Source organism: Bombus huntii, chromosome 11, assembly GCF_024542735.1.
Source record: "Bombus huntii isolate Logan2020A chromosome 11, iyBomHunt1.1, whole genome shotgun sequence".
In the NCBI taxonomy this organism is placed as follows: Eukaryota; Metazoa; Arthropoda; class Insecta; order Hymenoptera; family Apidae; genus Bombus; species Bombus huntii.
The window spans coordinates 3,645,138-3,666,259 of NC_066248.1; the positions used below are offsets into that span (position 1 = coordinate 3,645,138).

The 21,122-nt window shown below is 49.9% G+C and overlaps 2 protein-coding genes across 6 annotated transcripts in view; both read right to left on the minus strand.

Moving 5' to 3' along the window:
* The window catches only part of LOC126870893 (mitogen-activated protein kinase-binding protein 1), an 81,271-nt gene extending 66,553 nt beyond the window's left edge, over positions 1–14,718 (minus strand). For all 5 annotated transcript variants that reach the window (XM_050629047.1, XM_050629049.1, XM_050629045.1 and 2 more), the window contains exon 1: positions 14,554–14,718. The gene's annotated coding sequence lies outside the window, so the exon portion shown is untranslated. The remainder of the gene's footprint in view (positions 1–14,553) is intronic.
* Positions 14,719–14,907: 189 nt separating this feature from the next.
* LOC126870929 (synaptotagmin-1-like) lies at positions 14,908–20,975 on the minus strand. The gene is made up of 10 exons (XM_050629125.1): positions 20,830–20,975; positions 19,363–19,504; positions 17,693–17,812; positions 17,478–17,569; positions 17,259–17,390; positions 16,720–16,917; positions 16,304–16,456; positions 16,096–16,216; positions 15,849–16,021; positions 14,908–15,787 (listed from the first exon to the last, which is right to left on the minus strand). The coding sequence occupies exons 2-10, from the start codon at positions 19,499–19,501 to the stop codon at positions 15,581–15,583; spliced, it is 1,335 nt and encodes a 444-aa protein (XP_050485082.1). The 5' UTR covers positions 19,502–19,504; positions 20,830–20,975; the 3' UTR covers positions 14,908–15,580.
* Positions 20,976–21,122: the final 147 nt, after the last annotated feature.

Here is a 21,122-nt window from a genome sequence, read left to right on the forward strand (position 1 = left end):
GTCGACCTTGCTCGTCCAGAGAATGGTTTCGTTGTGCTGTTTCCTCTTGGCGTATCGGACGCGAGCCTACCGCGTCGCGTTGGCGTTGCAAAATCTTCCACGGGACGAAAAAACGTGACTTTTTCTTCCGATCGCGGTCGTTTCGTCTTTCTCTACGCGTCGGAGCCATTCTACACGACGCTCTCTATCCTTTTACCTGCGGCAAGAAACGACCAGAAGGAACACGCGCGGCTCGAAATGGAACAAAAGAGCGGACTTATCGACGTAAACGTTCGCTCTACTTTAGATAAAGAACGGATATACCGGTTTCAGGCCGAACGAACGTCGCGCAATTATCGCGTAACGTTCGGTCACGTTTCGTGCCGCGGCTAAGGAAACTTTGACGCGATCGTTGGCCGGCAATTTGTAAATACAACGACGCGTCTCGCTGGTAGCGATCTGCGCGATGTAACGGGCGGCGTATCGTACGACCGATCGACGTTCGATCCGCAACTTTGCTGCAAGTGTTCGTCCTGTTAGGTAACCGGAGATCGACGATACGCTGAATTATCTCGTTACGTTCCTTTTTCGTTCGCTCGTGCGTGTACTGGTTCGAGCGTGCGTGAGAAACGTGAATGAAACGGAAACTCCGGTGGTGGATGGATCGACGACCGGAGAATCGGCTATTAAAAAAGCGGCGAAGAGAACTAGGTATCCGAGCGAATTACGCGACTAAACGGCCGAGCCAAGTTCACGAAGGATTATAGAGGAAGGATGGCGCGTTACGCGATGATGAGACGGTTTTTATCGAATCGCGCGATCTCGTCGGGATTTTTTCTTTCCGACAACGTCGCTTACGGTAAGCCGAACGCTAAGAAAACAAGCAACGATTCGCCCGAAGAGATTGCACGCGCCGTTTAACGGCCACTGTCGTGTTCCCACTGCCATTAACTCGCTCGCGATTTCTTGCCGCGCGAGATTACGATCTTGGCCGTGTTCCCTTTTTTGCCCTTCGTTTCTTCGTTTTGCTCGTCTCGCGCGTCGAGTTAGCGCCCCGTCCCTTGCAAACGAAGTTTTTAGCTTCTAATGGAATCTCCGACGCGGCAGTTACGCCACGATCGAGCGACCACGCTGCTGCCACTACCGCGTCTAGCGTAACACGGTAGAGGATTCGACGAAGGTAAATCCCGAGAACCGTCTCGAGCTGGTCTGCGTCGACTCTGCTCGCGTATCCTTCGTTTCACGGTAAATGCTACTAAACTCCGCGACAGCGCCAACGGTCGACGATCACGATACGCGTGCCGGGAGTTTGCGTTACGGCGAGGCCGAGGTCGCCAGGGGAAAAGCAAAACCTCGCTCGCATCCTTTGATATTGCGAAACGTTTGACTATCGGCGCGTCGTGAACCGGTTTCGCTCTAGATGCAGCACCGGGATTAAACTGAAAATTCTGCGTGACTGCGCTAAACGGACGTCGAAAATGGCAGTAAAAGGAGTGCCACTAAAAATGACTCGTTTCGACGGGCTGGGTGAAAGGAGATTAAGCGGTATAAAGGCTGGCACGAGTGCCGTCGTAGTTCGTGGCGGTGAGTAGCACTCGACACCGGCGACGTACGCACCTGGAAATAGCTGCAGCGTTAAATAACACCGTTTGCTCGCTACACGTGCCCGTACGCACACGTTGTCTCCAACGTCCTGACCCAACCATCCAATCTCGGCCGCTTCTCCTTTTCTTTCCATTTTATTTCCGATACGATCTTTTCGCTTCGACAGGTTCGTCGTCTATTTTCCAGCCGCCTCTCTCCTCTTCGTACGTCCTTTCGTTCTTTCTCGCGAGACAGAAGAAAACAGTACGACGGTAAGATACAACTACATAGTACATAAATAGTGCATAGTAGTGGAATTAGCTGACCCGTTTCCAGCGACCGAAGACGATTCCGTTGTGCCCAAGACCGGTCGCGCTCGGATCTCGACGATTCGAAGCGTCTGGTTCGTTGTGCAAATCTCGCCAAATATAGAATGCAATCCTTTGTTTCGCTCGCGAGATACAAAATTCCTTCAACGTTATGCGATATTGCCGCTCGGTATCGCGTCGCTGACAGATTCGAAAATGCCGCTTTGTCCGAGATTCTCGCTCGAACGAATGCCGACATCCATACAAGATTATACGTTTGTTATTCGTTCGTCCGTTAATCGATAAGCGGGTCGTATTCGTTCGTACGCAAACGAAGGTCCTGGTCGCCTCGAAAAGGTGTCCTGGCTTGCATCGGAACCGAAAACGCAGCGTCGAAACGACGAAAGGCGTAAAGGGAGAAAGACGTTTAAACGTTCGCCGTGATTTACGTCGAGCCTTTAATTAACGTCACCCTTTTTTTTTTACACGCCATCAACCCGTTGCTGTTTCCTCGAAATAGCACAGCAACCTGGGCCGTCTGTGTTCCCCGGGGGACGACAGCCCCGGTTAAACCGACCAAATTTGTTTACGAATTTCCATCTCTGTTTTCGATTCCATCGACGTTTCGTCCAACGTCTAAGTTACGACGTACAGCTTTATCGCCTGCATCTGCGTTAATTAACGTTGGTCGCGTAAATCGCGTGCCTCCAACCATCGAACGTGCAACGCAAACGTAGAAACGTTGGAAATGGTTCGGAAATCCTTGATCGACGATCGTTTCCGCGTAAACGTAAATGCACGCGTGTATCTCGGCGGACGATCTCGCTGCGACCGTGCGTCTTTCCTATTACGAACAACAAAGAGTTATCGCAACGACAAAGAAATATCGGAGTGAAATCGCTCGTGGAAACGTGGCTCGCGTGCATTCAGGGCGAAGGTGTCGGAACGAGACACGCGCATACGCGACGAAACAGCGATTAGTCGCGCTCGATAACGTTCCAATTATCGAAACGAAAGAAAAACAGAGTGGAAACGAGCGCGAGTTTTTCCTCGACGCGCGATGCCAGCTATTTTCGATCAGAGTCCACGCGAACCCGCGTCTTACGGAATAAATCTACAAACAGTGGGGAGCAAGGAGCGGGATTACGCCAGACTTTGAACGTATAAACGAGTCGACGGGACGGTTTACGCGGTTCGAAACTAACCATTCCGCAAAAATCTGACCAATAACATTTACCGCTGCCAGAGTAACGAGGTACTCGTCTCTCGCGCGAAGATACGTACGAAGATGCTCGTATCCGTAAAATGCGCGCATTTATCGAGAAACGTACGACCTATCGATGGAAGCGCGGATATTTCGGACGTCCTCTTTCGTGTCGATCGTTTCGACCCGATTTACGTTTTCCTGCGCTGCGTACGTCGTCGCGCGGTTGTTGCTGGACGCGCGTAAAAAGTGTGCGTTAGGGCCAGCATTGCTCAGCCAGGACGCGTCGCCGAAGAGTACGGAGAAAATCGAGACGTGCGTGTCGAGCGTTCCTCGTCGTCCGTCGATACGTCGCGCTCGATAGGTCGAAAACCGTTAAAAAGCTTTCGTATTCTTTCGACGCGCGTGATCGCGCGACCCCTCGCTAAGTAAGTTCTGCGGTGCGTGGAACACGATTTTTATGGGCCGACTGCCCAAACGAAACGTATCGGCCGACTAAAGTTTCCGTTTTCTGGACGCTGACGCGTAACTTTAGACTTTAGACGAAACAACGACAGGCCGAGGTCTCGCGACGCCACGTCTCGCACCGTGTTGGAGCGACTGTGTAGTAGTGTCACGTGTCGTACAGCGGACGAGGCGTTTAGCAGCGAGAGTAGGAAACGCGAAAGGTTTCGCTTGTTGGTCCCGGAGGACGAATCGCTAAACGTAAAAAAATTCAGCGCTTCGAGCGACGGTACAAAGCGAGGCGGTCGTGTCACCGTTTCGGCTCGCTGGCGTCTTAAACGCTGAATCCCATCGAGCGGCTCGAGGAGGAGGGGGGTCGACTCGACTTTGACAAGATCGTCGGGTTCGCCGACTCAGCATAACCGAGAAACCATAAATGACGATAAGAGCGCGCGCGGAGGAAGCGAAGAGGTGACCGGATATCGAACGACGTGGACGGACGGTATCGACGGACAGACGGGCGAATAGAAAGGGTGAATGGATCGAGAGAGAAGAAACGAGGGTCGAGGGAGACGTAGGCATGGCAACCACATCACCAACCAACCAACCAGCCAACCATCCATCCATCCATCCATCCATCCATCCATCCCCCTGGCGAGCGTACGCTCGAGCCATCCAGTTTACAGCGTATCGCGAGTGTCGAGAAATCTGACACGGACCCACGCTAAAAATACGCGGCCTGTTTATACGGGAGCGTGTGTACACACCTATGCGGCGCACGCACGGTGAACCTGGAAGCGTTGCTGCTGCAACGCGGGTCGTTTCACGATTCCGCGATTCCCCGTTTTCTGTTTTCCTCGTCCTGTGCCTCTCGTCGCGTTTCGTCTCCCTTCCCTTTCGTTGCAGGTCGCACGGAGAAACGCGCGTTAACGTTACGCGTCAACCCGCTGCGTTTTTACGGCCGGCACGCTGCGACGCAGCGGCGAACGTTTTACGACGAGCACGCGTGTGTTCACGGTTATTCACCTCGACGAACCGATAGCTTCGCCTCGCGGCCGTCGCGGATCACCGAGTTTCGCGAAATATCGAACGCAACCTGCTGTTTCTTCGCGCGACGCTTCTCGGCGACGCGCTATACGCCGCTTTCTGCCAGTCGCCGGATTAAAAATAATGCACCCCAAGCTTTAAACGTCCCGCGGAAAACGTACGAGCTGCGTGAAAAATCGTCTGGCCGTTTCGCTCGCCCGTCGACGATGCCGATGGGACGATCCGCGAGTCAGCGGAATGTGCACGCCGCTAGAAAAGCTGCCAGTAGAGGGGAGCGATTCGTTCGTCGCTGGCAAAGCAAAGAGAAAAGACTGCGTACGAGTATTTCGAAGCGTCGGAGGTGGAGTTCGATTCCACCGGGGAAAGGATCGAATCGTAACTCAAAATCGAAATACTCGCGCTGTCCGCTGTGCACAGTGCGTACGACGAAGAGCGATTTATTGGCGCAAAAACGAGGAACGAACAAGGACGCAGCGGATTTATCGCCTCGACGACTACTCGAGCGATTTCCGGTGCTGCTGTCGCGCGGAGCGGAGACGGGACGAACGAACAAATAGTAAGGACGTCGAGGAAAAAGGGACGACGAAAACTTTCACGGAGAAATGAAGTAATTTCGCCAGCGAAGACCTATCGGCGAAGCGTGCACGATTCTAACGAAAACGAACAACGGATTTTAACCGCGTCGACTTTGCAGCTTCCCGACGATATATCGCGAGAAATCGTAACGATCTACGATCGGCCGCCGGTCTGGAACCATCCTTCGAGTTCCTCCGCTTCGATGTTACGATTAATTTCGCTGAAACGAGAAAAGTACTCTGGCGTCAGTCTCGTTCGCGAGAAGACGAGTGTTCGTGGTGCGAAGAAACCGCGAGTTGATGCACGGGAAGAGCGGCGGAGCGAACGATCGGCGCAGAAATTTTTGCATGTCGCTTCACGCATGGACGAGTCATCGCGCAATAAAAGAATTCTCGGGCTTTCCCGTTTCTTCCGGTTGACGGTCGCTCATTGTTTCTTCGGCGAAACGCGCTTTGCCAAGATTTACCTCGCTCTTTTATTCCTTTGCAGCGCCTCGCTCGCGAACAAAACGTTTCTTACGACTGTGAAATCGACGTAAACGACTTTCGTCGCGTTCTACCTACGAACGTAACGTTACTCCACAGGATTGTTACGTTGTCGGAATATACCGCGTGCAGTTTAATCGGATCGATCCGCGACCGATGGAACGTACCGCGGTTCCGTAAGTCTGCGGGCCGCGCCAACGAATCGCGCTACGGAGCGAAGATTCGCGCTAAGAACGAGGATCGACCGAATAAACGCAAAAGACGAAGACGAGTCGGAGAAAAAGGCTGAAACATGGCCGGCTAGAGATTCGCCTTTTACGGCGATAAAGCGAGTATTCGCAAAAGAGTTGGACGCGTATCGACCGCGCGGTCGCTCGATCTCGATATAAGGAACTAACTGGTCTTCGTGTCTTTTTCCTCGACTTTTTCATTAACACCGCGAGAGCCGCGTGGATGCGCGCGGTTTCCCGCATTGTCGCATATGGCTGCGCGTCTGCACAAATGCACCGAGAAACGCGAACGCGATCACGCTCGCGCGGTTCGCTCTATAAGGATTAGCACGGGATTTCTAATTGCAGAAAAGACGATCGATCGACTGGCGTCCGAGAAGAAAGCCAGCCGTTTCTTCTGCCCTAGAATTCGGTCTCCTTTGTCCCGGAATCCACGTCGATATCACAGCTGAGATTTATTTGCCAGCAGCGACGAATCGTCTCTGTTTGCTCTCCTTTCACTTACGTTAGCCGACGTTCCGATCGTTAGCTTCTCTTAGGGAGCGCTCTTTCTAACGCGAGGTAACGCGCGTACACACTCGCGTCGAGATACGCGCGTGTACTTTGGCTACTTCGCGATCGTCTGGAATCGCGATACGATTGATAAATCCGCAATACGGGTTAGGTAAGAAGGCGCGCGCGTTCGACGATCGACAACGGGCGCCGATAATCGCTAGGCAAATTTAAACAGAGGCAATTGTTGCCGTTGGATCGGACCGCTTTGAAGACACCGACTCGCGTTATCTCCGCCGGTAACACGGACGCGCGTTTATACTCGATGGAAACGAAGTAACTGGAATTTTAGCACGCGTGCACAACTCGAGAACACCGCGCTTCTCTCCGCTCTGACGAACCGAGAAGCGTCGCGTGATTCATCGTTGCGTCCAGCTCGTTAACTTATCGTTATCGCGCGACATTGAGCCATCGATCGACTAATTGTCTCGGGAAATCACTGTTTATCTACGCGCGATCCAATTCTCTACAGATACGAAACGAGTTAAACGCGTGGACTTTGCGTCTTCCATCTTTGAGTCGATTGTCCGCTATTCTTAAACCGAACCAACCTCGCGGAGACGTCGGCGCATTTGCGTAAAAAGCGAAACAGCGTACAGAAATTTCCAGGCGAGCGTCTACCGATAGACCCGCGCCGATACAGCGAACGCGTTTTCTCGTTAAAACGGAACGAGCCGCGTACGAAGTGGGAACTGCCGTGAAATTCGAACAGAAAGAAAGGAAGAAGGAGAAAGAAGTCTCGCTATCGACTTTAGCCCCGAGCCAGTAGATACGGAATTACCGCGGCCAGATATTTCCCGACCGTTCTCCCAACTTTCAACCGCTCTACTATTACTGGCTCCTTCCATCGAGAGTGTTTTAACAACGCGAAGAAAATTCAAGGACTTCGCGGCCGCGGCAGGTCTCGTGGGATCGAAAAGTTAGCCGCGCTCGAGTAACTCTTCGGAGGAAACGAGTTTTCTCGTTGGTCTTACGTTCCCATCGAATCGATTACGCGCAAGAACGCAAGTTCTCGGCGACGACGTACGTCACCTTACCGACGTCAACTTCAATCGCGACTTAATTAATGTCTTCGCCGCTTACGCGTAACGAACGAAAACACAACAAAGATACCACGTATCGAAGGAACACGCGCGATTCCCAAACGAAACCGAAACTTCGTCGTTCCCCGAACGAGAGACAAAGGCTGCGTTGAAAACGACGCAACGTCTCGTCCGCTGGAAGTAATTTCGCAAGACGGATTTTTTGTCAGCGCGGCAAAACGCAAAACGGTTGTTCGATGAAACCGTTGTTACGGGGTAATACCATCGAACGTGTATATTTATAGATGCACAGAATGCGGAATGACTGCCTACATCGAAAACTGCATTCTAGCCAACCTGCCCGCCGACGGCGACCCAGTTATGCATCGGCGTTCTCGAATTTACACTTCGAGACGTCCGTCGTCGTACGCTGTCCGCGTATCGATGAAACGACGAACTCCGAAACGCTGGTAAACGCGACGGATCGTCGGTTGGAACGATTTCTCGGTATTCCAGACACAAGCGACCCCCTATGCGCGTGCTTCTCCTCTCGAGTGTCGCGTATCGCGTGCGAAACGATTGGAATCGCGTAAACCAAGCAATGCGTGAAAGCGTTTTTACGTGCTGAAATTCGATACGCTCGGTCTGGAAAACTTAAATCGCTTTAAATCGGAGATTGCGAGACTCGCGACGTTCAACTTCCGCGACCCAAATTTTTTCTTCGAGTGGATTCTCGTTCCGCCGATGCCCTGGTAAACGCGAGGTGCCCTGTTCCTCGCGGCGAGCCAGCGTTCGTTACGATTCCAGGGACGAGAGACGCGAGACGAGCGTGGATTTAGCTTAATGGCCTGGGAACCGGGCGCGAGAATTATCCTCGAGCGGAAAGTACGGTAAAATGGTCAACGCGCGTGTTCGTGCGCGTTGCTGCTCGTGCAACGGGAACCGTCATCAGACGCCGCGAATGCAAAGAACCTCGTGGGCTTCCAGCCAGCCTTTCCAAAGTTTCACCCCCCGCGCGAGCCAAGCGACCAACCACCGCGTTCCGATGCACCGTTTTTTGGCGGAACGAAACGACACAGCTGCTTCGTAATTTTACGGGGCTTTTACGAGGGAACAGCGTACGTAACACGTTCACCGTTGGCTGTTACGATCGCCAACGCGTCATCGTCGTTGCTCGAACGGACGTGCCACTCGAAAGACGTACGCGCGGTAGCGACCGTCCCGTTGCGTCCAACGTATCTTTGTTCTTGTAACGCGTAAACGACGATCGGTAACTAAGCGACATAAAATACGTCTGCGCTTGGAATTCCAATTTAAATAGGAGAAAACCTGTATACGAACGAGTTTACCCGGCTTTTTTCGTTGGCGAGCGAATCGAATCGAAACGATCGCGAGAAGAAAAACTGGCGTATTTCTCGCATCGAATATTTGTAGCATAATAGGCGCAGTCCCGCTGGATTTTGTAGCCGCGATGAAACCGCTTGCACCGGACTCGCGTTACTTTTTCCCCGGGCAAGCAGCGTTTAACCGGAGAAACGAATTACATCGATGTACCGGATGCGGTTGACACACCGACGATCAAGCCGGACCGTGGACCAGAGCCCCGCTTTTTGTTCTTCCTTTAAGTAACCCAAATAAACATTATTTTTTTCGTGCCACCGAACGTCCACCGAAATAGTAACGATGACGCTCTTGATCCGTGAACGACGATCGCGCCAATCATTGTTCGATGGTATTTAGGAGACCGCCTATTTTCAGACCACTATTTTTGTTTTAAATGGCTTTCGCGACGTTTGCAAACCTCTGCCAACCGCAGGCACACGCGAATCCCGATGCATCACCGAACAGTCACGCGACTCTAGCACCTTACTCTCCGCTTTCCTAATCGGGACGCCATTCTAAACCATATACGTATATGTGTACGTACGATCAAACGACCCATTATTCCATTTATCGTTCGAAAGCTCGCAGTTATTAATTTTCCAGCGCCGTTTCGGTTCTGCGCGTCGCCGTATCCAGATATCGCAGAGATACTCGCAGCTGGCAAGGGCTAGATCGATCAGCGTCAGGGTCGGCCCGGCAACGAGTTCGATTTTCTATGGAATCTGCGTTTAATTAACGAGCACGGACCGGCTGCTGCATTCTCCACTAGAAATTACGAATAATTGCCGAGTTTACGGACACGGCTCGTACGCTTATTTGTTTACGGGTTTTCGGGTATGGCCGTGCGTGCGAACAACGGTATCGCGCCGGTTGCTATTGTTTAAAAACGTGTACGCGGTTCTCGAGCTATTCCGAAACATGGCGACGGATCTACGATACGATCAGACTCGAACGTAAGCGAGGTCGATCGAAAAATCGCGAGCAATCCGACGACGTTCGCGTACGAAAAGAGAAAACGAACGATATCCTCGTGGAAGCTGCGTTCTCTGCGTTCGAGTTTCTTCGTGGCACGCGTTCGATAAACGTTCGAGACAACGCGTAGGATAATGGCAAGCGACAACTTTTTTAATTCAACAAGCTGCGCGACTTTGTTGCGGCAGCGGCGGAGGATCCGGCAACTTTCACATAGAAATTGAAAAGTTACGCTTCGCTTCGAGTCGAACTTTTCGATTCGACGGATTTTCGTCCACGTTGGAAACTTTTCCTTCCCGATTTTCCAACTTCCACCTCGTCTGTCGAATCGAGGAATCGTAGTAGCGAGGCGACTCGATTTCGTTTCTCGTCTTTCTCTTCTCTTCCTTCGAGCTCCGCTATAAGCGTCGTTGCACTTTGCATCGATTTATTCGTCGCGAGTAATTGCCGAGCAATTGGCTACGAGTTTAAGATACGCGTTTCCACGGTCGCAGGTATAAACGAGACTGGCGATATTTCGATAACGCGTGACTATAATCGAATGGTAAAATATCGCGTTGGCAACTAAGTGATTGCGGATTTTGCCAATACCACCTAATGACAAAATTCGCAATCACTTAGTTGCCAAGCCGATAGATCGTAACACCATCTGTTACGTCGCGTGAGACGGTCCATGCGACGTCCTTGGGCGTCAAGGGTCCGCGTGTCGTTACGCAGACCCTCGATAGACCTAAGGAACCGTCATAAACAGAATCCTTTTAACTTAAACTCCAACCCTGCCAGTATTTTCGGATGGTCCTTAAAACAGCCCTTGGGTTTATCGCACGTTCTTAGAAATTACGGAGAAAGCGGATATTTGTCTAAAGGAAAAGCAGGTTTTTCCCATGAACAAGGTCACCCACGAGCCACGTCGACAGCGTGGGTCATAACCAATGGCCATCGCGGACCGTTACCCTCGCTTTCCTGACGCGTTCTTAGTTGAAAAGGCACAGCCACGCCGAGTTTTCCTCCGTAATAACGGACTTCGCTTCTTCTATTACACCAGGAGAGCCAACTTCTTCTTCTACGACACAAGGAGAGTCTACTCGACTGTTTCTACGAGATTAGTTCAGTCAATACTCTGGCATCGAGTCGACAACTGCCAAGTCATCGACGTATCTACTCGTGCTTGATCTCGCCTACAGATCAGTCAACGTATTCTATCGGGTCTTTGTCCGTCAAACAATCGTCTGCGATATTTGTATCACACGTAACGGCGAAACTCATCATTGTATTAAGTTGTTGGAAATATACAGGGTGGTCGGTAACTGGTGGTACAAGCGGAAAGGGGGTGATTCTACGCGAAAAAAGAAGTCGAAAATATAAAATAAAAACGATCTACAGTGAGATCCGTTATAACGAGACGCGATCAAGTGCACGCGTACCGAGCGAAAATTCAAAGTCGATTTTCTCGAAAACAAAGCCTCGAACGACAAATTTTTATTCTATATTTTCCACTTCCCTTTCCGTTTGTACCAACCCCCTTGTAGAATTTACAACCTGTTAATCGCAGTGTTATACCACATCAATCACCCCAATTATCCCAAAAGAAATAAGGGGATCGATCCGTTCGTGGTGTCGATTATTATAATCGTAACTGGAATTTACGACTCCCGTTGACGAGCTTCCTCGCGATCGCGTCCCCTCCGCGACTGATCGAAAATACACCATCGATCGAGTAAACGCGACAATTACCCGATGCCACTTGAAATATCCTGCGAAAGCTTTTCGCATGGAAAGAGAGTTTTCTTTATATCGCAGTTTTCCGTGATACTATTGTAAAAGACGAGGGCGTTTGACTCGTGGAAATTACTAAAAAATACCAACTAAAATATCGAGACAGCGACGCGAGAGAAGAGACGAGGAAGAGTCGGGATACGAGCGGCGATAGGAAAAGGAAAGCGGCGAGGAACAGGCGAGAAGACAAGAACCCAAATACGCGGAGAAAGGGTTGGGAGAGACGCGTGGACGTTCCGGAATCTTTTTCCCATGCACGTGTACGTAGATCGAGCACGTCCACGTCGCTAGCCTCTTTCGTCGTTGCGCAAAAATCATTTGCATGACAATGAGCCAGGGCCGCGTGTCGCATGGCGTAGCTCGTCGGTCGAAAAAAAAAAAAAAATGCGCATCGACTCTAAAAAAAACCTGTGGGAAATCGAGCAGCCCGCACCGCCGGGCAACGCGCGTCTCTCGCTACGGTTCGCTCTATCAAATTGCCCGCCGACCAGTTTTTTCCCGACCCCCTTCTTCCAGTAACAAAGTTTCGTTTCGTTTGGTTTTGTTTCTGGAACAAGCTGCAGTCAGCTCGGCAATTTCTTAGAAAGTTCGTTACCGTTAATTCGTCGATGGTTGCGTAAAAAAAAAGCTTGCTAACGAACTGGTTTCGTGTTTTAAACTGTACAAAAATGGACGGAAATCCGACTTAGAAATGGACGGTTCGATGATAAAAACATGGCAAGCGCGGCAAACGAAGTACAGGAACGATATCTCTACATATATCGTACGTACGTTTAACCGCAAAGCGTGCTTATTGTGGGTGGCGAGTGTTTCGAATAAATTTGACGAGAACAGCTTCGTTATTAACGCTAACAGCTGCGTATTCGTTTACTTGTTATACAATGTCGTTAGGTGCGAGAATTGATTAGGAGACGCGCGTTGACGAAAGCACGATGATAAATATATTGTTCCGCAGGAGCTTCTAAATGCGACGGGTAAACCGGTATACCGACGGCAACGTTAGCGAAACGCGCGTTGATACGATATTTCTTCGCGCTTACTCGCCGCGCTAAATGTACATACTTGCTTCCTGCAATTTACAGGTTGCATGTGTGGCACCCGCGACGAGTACAAATTTGCCGCGGTGTCGTCAAACGGTGCACGATGTAGGTATAGTCGTTTGAACATGTACCACGTTGGGATATCGATAATAAGCGCAAGATCGAGTTACCTAGTCGACATTCCTCGGCGCCGATAATAGCCGGTACACACCAGCGTCGCGTCGTTAAATCGAATCATAGACGATCCTCGTCGGACACCGCGACTCCTACCGATACGTACGTATTTGCAGGATGCACGGGAAGCTACACGCTACCTTTTTTTTCCCTCTGCTCTTTTTTTGCTACAGCCGCGGGACGTCCTTCGCGTGATACGTCAACAAAGCCAACGACGGTCTTTCGCGGAGATGGAAGAACCGCTAACCTGTCAAAAGTGTCCCGCGTACCGTTGCCATGCGACGCGTTTACGTCGTTTTCGCGTAACGTAACCGAAAGGCACGATACGAAATGACCGATCGCACGCGATCGCCGTCGTCTCAAATTTGCTTCCGAAGAAACGAACCGAAGCCGGCGGCAGATAGCGTCCCGAGGTAAATAAACAAGAGCAGAACGCAAAAACCAACGTTCGTTCGTCTCGGAGGGGGAAAAAAATACAGAAAGAAACGGAATCGAATTAAATTCCAATCTCGCTATACCGGCGATCGAAATTTACGAGCAATCAAGGCACGGGTGCGTGCGCGTCTTTTGTTTTTCAACTGAATTTTCTTCTCGATGATCGATAATACTTTCAGCCGTATCGTGGTGCGCTCGAAAAAACAACGTACGATGTTCTATTCGCCGATGACAGGATATATGAGAGAACGCTCGTGGCTATTTACTTACAGATATACACGTATGTGCGTAGACGCATAATTTGGAAACGGTGATCGGCTGACGGAGCTCCCGCGTAATCGAACGCATAACGCATCTGCGACACCATACGCGTGAACCGTTGCGACAACCTGGCGCACGTTACGTACTAACCGTTCGGAAACGCGTTAATTGCCCACGCATTCTCGATAACGGCATCCGATTATTTTGTAACTTTCCTTGCCACTGTATTGTCTCATTACCGACAGCGATCTTAGATGCTTGATCGAGATTACCGCGAAAGTATACGGGATATCGCGATGCGAAAGGCTGCGCCATGAAACCTCTTTTCAAAAGAAGGGAGAATCGCGACTTAACCTAACGTAATGGCGAGGAGCGGATAGGTAAGAGAAGACAGATTTCGAAGAGAACTGAACGGAGATACCTTAAGCTCGGGGCGAGTCGTTAAAATCATTTTGGTCGGAGCGAAACGGACAGAGAGGGGTGGCGACGTGGCCAACGGACGCTCGGAACAAACTCGATTCGTTGGGGATCGAAGTGCACAGGTAGTCGACATGTTCGTTTTTTCTGTGTAGCTTGACAGCAGAGCACGTGAACGGAGAATTCCAACACCGGATGATTTCAACGGAACTATGGAAATCTTTGCGCAATTTACTCGCAAACGATGTTATCAAAATGTTGCGTCGACGACTCGATCGCGAGAGGCTTCGGCTTTCGGGAAATCGGTGGCCTTCGAGGAGTTTTCAAGCATCTCGAACGGAGAATCCGAGCGTTGCTATTGGACGATATTCAAAAACGGTTGACATTACCGCGAGAAGCGGTTTCGATACTTCGTTCTTTTCAAACATGGATTTCGCGACTGGCGAAGCCGGCTGCTCGTTTTCCAATCGCGGCGTTAAATCGTCGATACCGTGTTTCGTACGATAGCGACGCGTACAATACGATCCGAGAAAGATAGCCGCGTTAAATATCGTTCTACGTGGAAGGACCCCGGGAGCGCCTTTGGAGGTTACATTTCCAACGTAACGCTCTCTGACTCGCAGGAAATCGAGCAGGATGTCGATAGAACAAATCGGTTACTCACCGTTCGGCGAACGTCCGCCTCCTCGTACACGACACACTTCTCTCAGGTAATGTAACTAAACTCGCGACGTATAAAGGGATAACCGAATAATGTGAATACGACGAGGACGAACACAACACACTCACAAGTCACGAAACAGACTGAAGCTGACTGGCCGGGCACCCCTCTCTTCGACGTTGCTACGAGACCGAAGCGACGCTACCGCCCTCTGTCGGCGACACCGGAACTTTGCAACGCTCGCTCTCCAAACCCGCCATATTTCAAACGCGTTCTTTTCTTTTTCTATTTTCTTACGCGATTAAGTGGAAATCGAAAAAGACGGTTTAACCGATAATCACGGAAAACGTGTAACGGTTATGAACATATCTAGTACTATTTATTTCGTTACATTTTAAATAAGATTCGATATATTAACAAATATTTATAACATTTACAATTTTCGCGATCTTTGGTTGCACTTTTAAAACGTATATGTATTTATCGTATATATTATGAAATTGCAAAATAAATATAGAAGTACGTTTTACACGTTTACGTGTATATACGTATAACGTACGATATAACGTTATTGCCCAAAATATACTATATCTACGGAAACCGATGAATATTACTCGAGCGCTAAGAATTTACATCTCCGAAAAACAAAAAGGAGATAATAAAAGATCGAAAATTCAGGTAGTTTCGAATAAACTGATTGAACAAAGTATCTCTACGTGATTCTTGTTTTCGACATAAATCTGCAAACTTTAGTCGTCTACCGACTATGGCACTGCTTAACCGTTTAACTATTTAACGCAAGCGTCTTTGTCTCTGACTTGGGGGAAACGTTTATAGGAAGATACGATATCAGAACATCGTCCCTTTGCGTCACTTGAAGGTAAACGCATAGAACGGTCGTGCAAATATACTTTCGTATCGCGTTATCAAATTTCTTGAAATAGTAACAGCAGTATGCACGTTTATAGACAGTTTGAGCAATAACGTTGGATTATCCACTTTCCGTATTACCGTTGTTGTCCCTCGGTCGTTATTTCAATACGTGCCATACGGTAACTAGCTTTCTAGGATTTTGAAGCACGGAGAACCAGTGTAGCCTTTCTGTCGACCCTCTGACTCCCTTTCCAAGCGCAACTTTACCGATGGAAGTGTCCTTCGACTTTTGAACCGACGTTATCGAATCCTCGCTGTCGCTCGGATGCTCTACGGTGCTGGCAACAGGTTCGGCAGGCGCAGCCTAAAATATTTCCCAGTCACGCGACATTTCATTCGTAAAATGTATCAAAATTGATACGCACTTTGCCGCGCAATATCACGAGAAACTGCACTATGTCCAATTGATTGTACGATACGTCGAACGTCAGTGTTTCGTTGAACTCCGAGTGCGAATTCGCAACGACGAATCGGGTCTTCTTCTTTTTCATTCGTTGGCCTGTCCTTCCATTGAGCATCAATATCCTGACGTAAAAACCTGGAAACAACGAGCAGCGATAACAAAGCACGAAGAAAAACGAAGATGCGAGTAAGTTTACGTGCGGCGCTTACTAAAGTCGTTTAAACACGACACCGGTGGCGTAAACTTCACGTCGCGTACTTTCATTACGTTTATAGTCAGTCTCTGCGCTGTGGGTAAATAACTAATAGCTAATAAAATGTTCCCAAGCGCCTGCAACATGTAACAAAGAACGTGGTGTAAGCGAAGAGGAATCGAAGGAGGTAGAATCGTAACGTTTGATATATTTTACGCCAGTACCAAATTGGACTGCTTCATTCTGAAGTTGAACATGTGAATCTCTGGACTCTGTAGAACGTGCTTCGCCTCCTTCAGCGACACCCTCAGCGTGCTCAGCTCCGTGTCGTTGGCGTATCTGTCGCGATCGTACGCCGCAAAATCGAGAATCCATTCCTAAAAAGGAAAAAACGATCGTGTTACGCGGCGAACGCAGCGAACACTTCCAGAGAAATAGAGAAACGCGTTCGATCTTCGTAGTCCGTTTTCTTCGCGCAAAATTACGTATTCGACGTCGATACGTTTGTTTAAACGTTCGTTCGTTATGTAAAATATACTTTGTTCGAGCGAGTTTCACGGTAGATGCGTTTGACGAGTGACGTGTTTTTTAACCTTGAGTTAAAACAACGATAGGATTGGCGCGATAAAAACGTACGTACCTTAACTTCGTGAGGCTTTACGTTCGCCACGACGAACGTTTCCTTGAAAACGGGGCTCGCCGTGTGCCTGACACCCCTCGTGCGGAAACTGTGTAATTTCTGTCGGTTCCTGTGATTCCACGATTGTTTCGTTATGTTCAGAGCCACGTACGGTTCCAAGGTGCAGTTGTATTGCTTCGGAGGAAGGCCGGATAACGCCTGCACGCAGTGCAACGCTTAAATAATTTCTTCTTTCGTTCGAGAAGATGTTGCGAGTCGATCGATCTCGCGATTACCCGCCTTTCTTTCGATACGAATCGAGCTACCGTGCGTTTTGTCTGTCGCGCTAGAAATTCGTTACGTCGTTCGTTGTTAACACGGCCTTGAGAACTGTACGTATAGGCACAGCTGACGAAATATCGAGCAACGTTGGCGAAGTGAAACGAAACGAACCCGAGGCCGTTGAACGTCGCGAGTCCTTAGAGATTCATAACTCGATTTCCATTCTGACGAGAAAGTAGGCACAAAGGAGGATCGGATGAAAGGAAAGCGTTTAATACCTCGATACCAATAACGAGTTTCCCGGTGATAGTTTCGTCGCAGGGCGGCAAGTACTGCAGGCTTATCGTCAGTTCCGTCGGGAATTCCTTTTGCTTCCTCTCGGCTTTCTGCTTGTCCTTTTGCACCAAATTCTGCAACGTAACACGCGCCAATGGATCAACAAGGCAGCACGATCTCGGCCAATTAAAATGAAAATCGGCACGGTTAACGGAGCTCACCAGGGTGGACGAGGTATCGGTGCAACCGAATTGAGCGTTGTTGGAATTCCAGGAATTGCCCTCGATCGGGCTGGCGTTCTCGTCGATCGTACCTGCGCGAAAATTGATCAACTCGTTGTTAGCCAGGTTGAAGGAAAAAGAAGACGAAGAGGAGGCAAGCATCGGACACAACAGACTGATAGAGGAAACGGATAAGAAAAGCGATCGAAAGGTACCGTTGCTGCTGCCTTCGTACAGGCTACCCAATCTCCATGACCTGTAGCTGACGTCGTTCAACTTGACGTTTTCATTCTGTTTGCTCTTGACACGCAACGGCACACTTTTTGCTTCTCTCTCTGAAAAGAATTATTCTCGGCTTTGATTATGCAATTTGTAAACAGCCGCGATTGCTCGCCGCTAATTGCGCTTTGGTAGACGTAGCGAGCCGAGTGCCGATTTCTAAAACGTTTGAACAACCGGCATTCTAGGATTCGAAACGTTTAACATGGTGAATAAACGCGTGTGAAAGGTAAAAGCTGGTTAATTTTGCGATTAAAAAGCGGAGTGATCGACATTTTTAATTGGCAAGTTCATCGAACTTGTAACCACGATTTAGGTGACGCGACACTCTTTGTCGGAGGAAGAAAAGATACACGTCCGATAACGGAATTTATCGAATTCTTGCGTTGCCCGGTGGATGGGCGTTTTCGTAGCGGCGCTATCGAAGACCTGTGTGCAGTTAGTTTGCAGGATGACATACCTAATTACGTAACGTCGCGGAGGAAACGAAGGAAACGTCGTCGTTTGCATGTGTGTATAAATATAACTGTGCGAACAATGGCGTAATGTATCAACCGCCGCGTACACACAAGATTCGCGATTCACCATGCAGGAATTTAAGCTTCCTTCCTTTCAGCCAAATAGCCTGTTCTTCGTTGGACAAATGTCGCTTGGAATAAAGGAATCGCGCTCCGCATACAGACGAATAATTTTATAATCGGCGTGGCGACACGTACGAGCTGAAGCGAACGCTATAATAAAAACGAACGCAGGAGAAACGATCTACGACAAGTTTCGCGACCGATCCGTGCGTTCTTGTCATTTTAGTTTTTACGTAAACGCGTGCGAAGAATCTCCGTTCCACATAGCAATTGAAACGCGTCGAGCAGCGTTCCGCGAGTGGACAAACGCGAGCATCCGGTAAACCGAGCGATCGTCGGCGTATCATCGAGCCGAGGCTCGAAGGCCCTTTGGCTCGAAAGGTATCAAAAGCGAGGCGTACGCGCGATTATTTTTCCCGGCACGCGTTTCATGTACAAGCACGTGTGCGCGGAAGCAGAGCTCGCGGACGTGCAGAGAAAATGAAATACCGGTGGCTTGGCTTAGTCGCCAGACGTTTAATCAACGCTAAGCACCGACACCAATTGCCTGGCCGCGAGTTCGGACAGCCGACGAAACGACGCGCTGTGTCGCGCTACATCCTCGTTTCGTAAACTCGGCGTATTCGTGCGACAAAGTAAACGATCAGCCGGCCACGGACGGCCACGGACGGCCACGTCGCTTCCGTAGATCGACGTTCCGATCGCAGATGGAACGCGTGGCGAAAATAAAATACGCTCTAATAAACTGATAAATTTCGACGAACGAATATTCGGTATAGCAGTCGGTATTCGAGTAGCTCCACCGCAGCGACGAAGCGAGCAATCGTCGACGCAAACTTTTCGTCGCAACTTCCAAACGAGCAGCCCTTAAGTGGAATTTAAGAAACTTTGCGACTCGTCGCTTTAATCGGGAGCGCGATACTCGAGCGTATGGATCGAGCGAACGTTCTCAAAAGCTCGTACGAATGGCGATGCTTGTGATGATAACGCGCGATACGTGTGTGGGCGTAAACGGCAGGGCTTACTTCTTTTCACGCATTCGTATCCAAGGCATCCTGGCGTGAGAAAACAGGCGATCACGAGCAAGAGAAGGACGATGGCCAGCGCTGCCACTACGACGATAAGAATTCGGCCCCATGGGCCAAAAAGGTCACCGTGCACCATTCACTAGAAACGTTGCAAGATTACTACGGATCGATGTCAAAAGGAAACGATCGACGATCGATCGGAAACGCCGGTTAGTCGGCTTTCTAGTTTCACCGTTTTACGGTTTACTTGGTCCCGATGCGGTTCACTACGTTACCGAAATTATTCCCAAACGTTTATCCGAGACGGTGTGTTTCTGGCGGTGGACGCGGAGAGCAGGAAAATTACTCGCGTGTCGCGTCACGTTGCGTACATCTGTCGCGCAATTCTCGCGTCGGTGGAAAGAGGAGAAAGAAGTCGCGTTAAATGCGCGCAGAGAACACTTGTGCTTTTCGCGCTCGTTTCTAACCGCTGCAGAAAAACGAGAGGAAGCTTCCGACGTGGAGGAGCACGTCGAGCCGAATGCAGCCACCGTCGCTTCGATCTTTTTCCTCTTTATTCGAGTTGCACTCGCGTGCCGGGATAAAGCGCCGGTCGGAGGAAACTCACGCACACCGTGCGCACCGTGCGAGAAAACCGCGTACAGGTACATGGCGTATACCGGGCGAATTGAGCGTTTGTCTCGAGTCAACGTTTCAGCCGAGCAACGTCGCGAGGAACGTTGTCGGCGGTTCCATGTTCTCCTTCCTCCCGGATATTACGTATCCTTCCCGTCGAACGTAAGAACGCTCGATCGAAGCGAAGCCGAACGTTCGCGCGTCATCGCGATAAAAGTTAAAATCGCCGAGTTTCTCGACAAATTCCTCGGGACGATACTCACTCGGCCAAGACAGCGTGCCACGACGAGAGGATGTTTCGCGGTTTCGCGCGATCGGACGGCATTCGCGAGTCGTCGACGAAACGACGACGAAACGACGACGAAACGACGACGAAACAGACCGAAAGAACGGATCGATCGCGGTGACTTGGTGCGCGATCGTCAACTACCGGTGAACGACGAACGTAAGTACGCGGCTGCATAGAAGGAAGAACGAGTAACGCGCTATCTACGCGCCCCTCTCCCCAGCTTCGACGACTCTACTCTACCTACCTCCGCCGCGACCGCGGCCGGTAGCCGCCGGTGCGCGACTTACGTTAACGCATACAAAATGTACGAGCAATGGGAAAACGATCGATTCGATCTCGATTCGATCGACCATTCGATCGCTGGTCGACTCTCGGCGCTGTACGCGATCCTCGTGCGAGTTCCTCCAAGTCGAACGATTTTAAACGCGCCAACGTCCGAGTCACCAAGACGATTTCACGGACTCACCGGCTAATTTTTCGTCTAAATACACGATTTACGTAATCGTTACGTGTCCTTACGAATCGCTCGGAACCAATGAATTTACGAACACTATACGAACCGTCCTGTCCAGATTTTCTCGCCACAGTTTTCTAAATAAGACTCGATCGTGCGAAAAGCACGGAAAGAATTCGATTCTTGGTTGGCATTTTACCGTAACACGCCGTTATGCGCGGGCAAACCTGAACGCTCAACGAGGAAACTGTGGGTTACGACTGATAACGCGCGCGCTATCGCGCCTGTGTTCGCCTTGCCTATCAACAGGACCGATGATAGAGCGCGCCCATAGACAATGCCATCGTGCATATTTTTCAACAGAACGTCGTCCGTTGCGTACGTATTACGTCGTACGTA

What these genes read in the sequence shown, in the direction of transcription:
- LOC126870929 (XM_050629125.1), bottom strand. Translation starts at nt 19,501, where the DNA reads ATGGTGCACGGTGACCTTTTTGGCCCATGGGGCCGAATTCTTATCGTC. An exon ending in GAATGAAGCAGTCCAATTTG is followed by an intron (nt 16,217 to 16,303) that starts GTACTGGCGTAA and finishes TACATGTTGCAG; the next exon opens with GCGCTTGGGAACATTTTATT. An exon ending in GTCGTGTTTAAACGACTTTA is followed by an intron (nt 16,022 to 16,095) that starts GTAAGCGCCGCA and finishes CGTTGTTTCCAG; the next exon opens with GTTTTTACGTCAGGATATTG.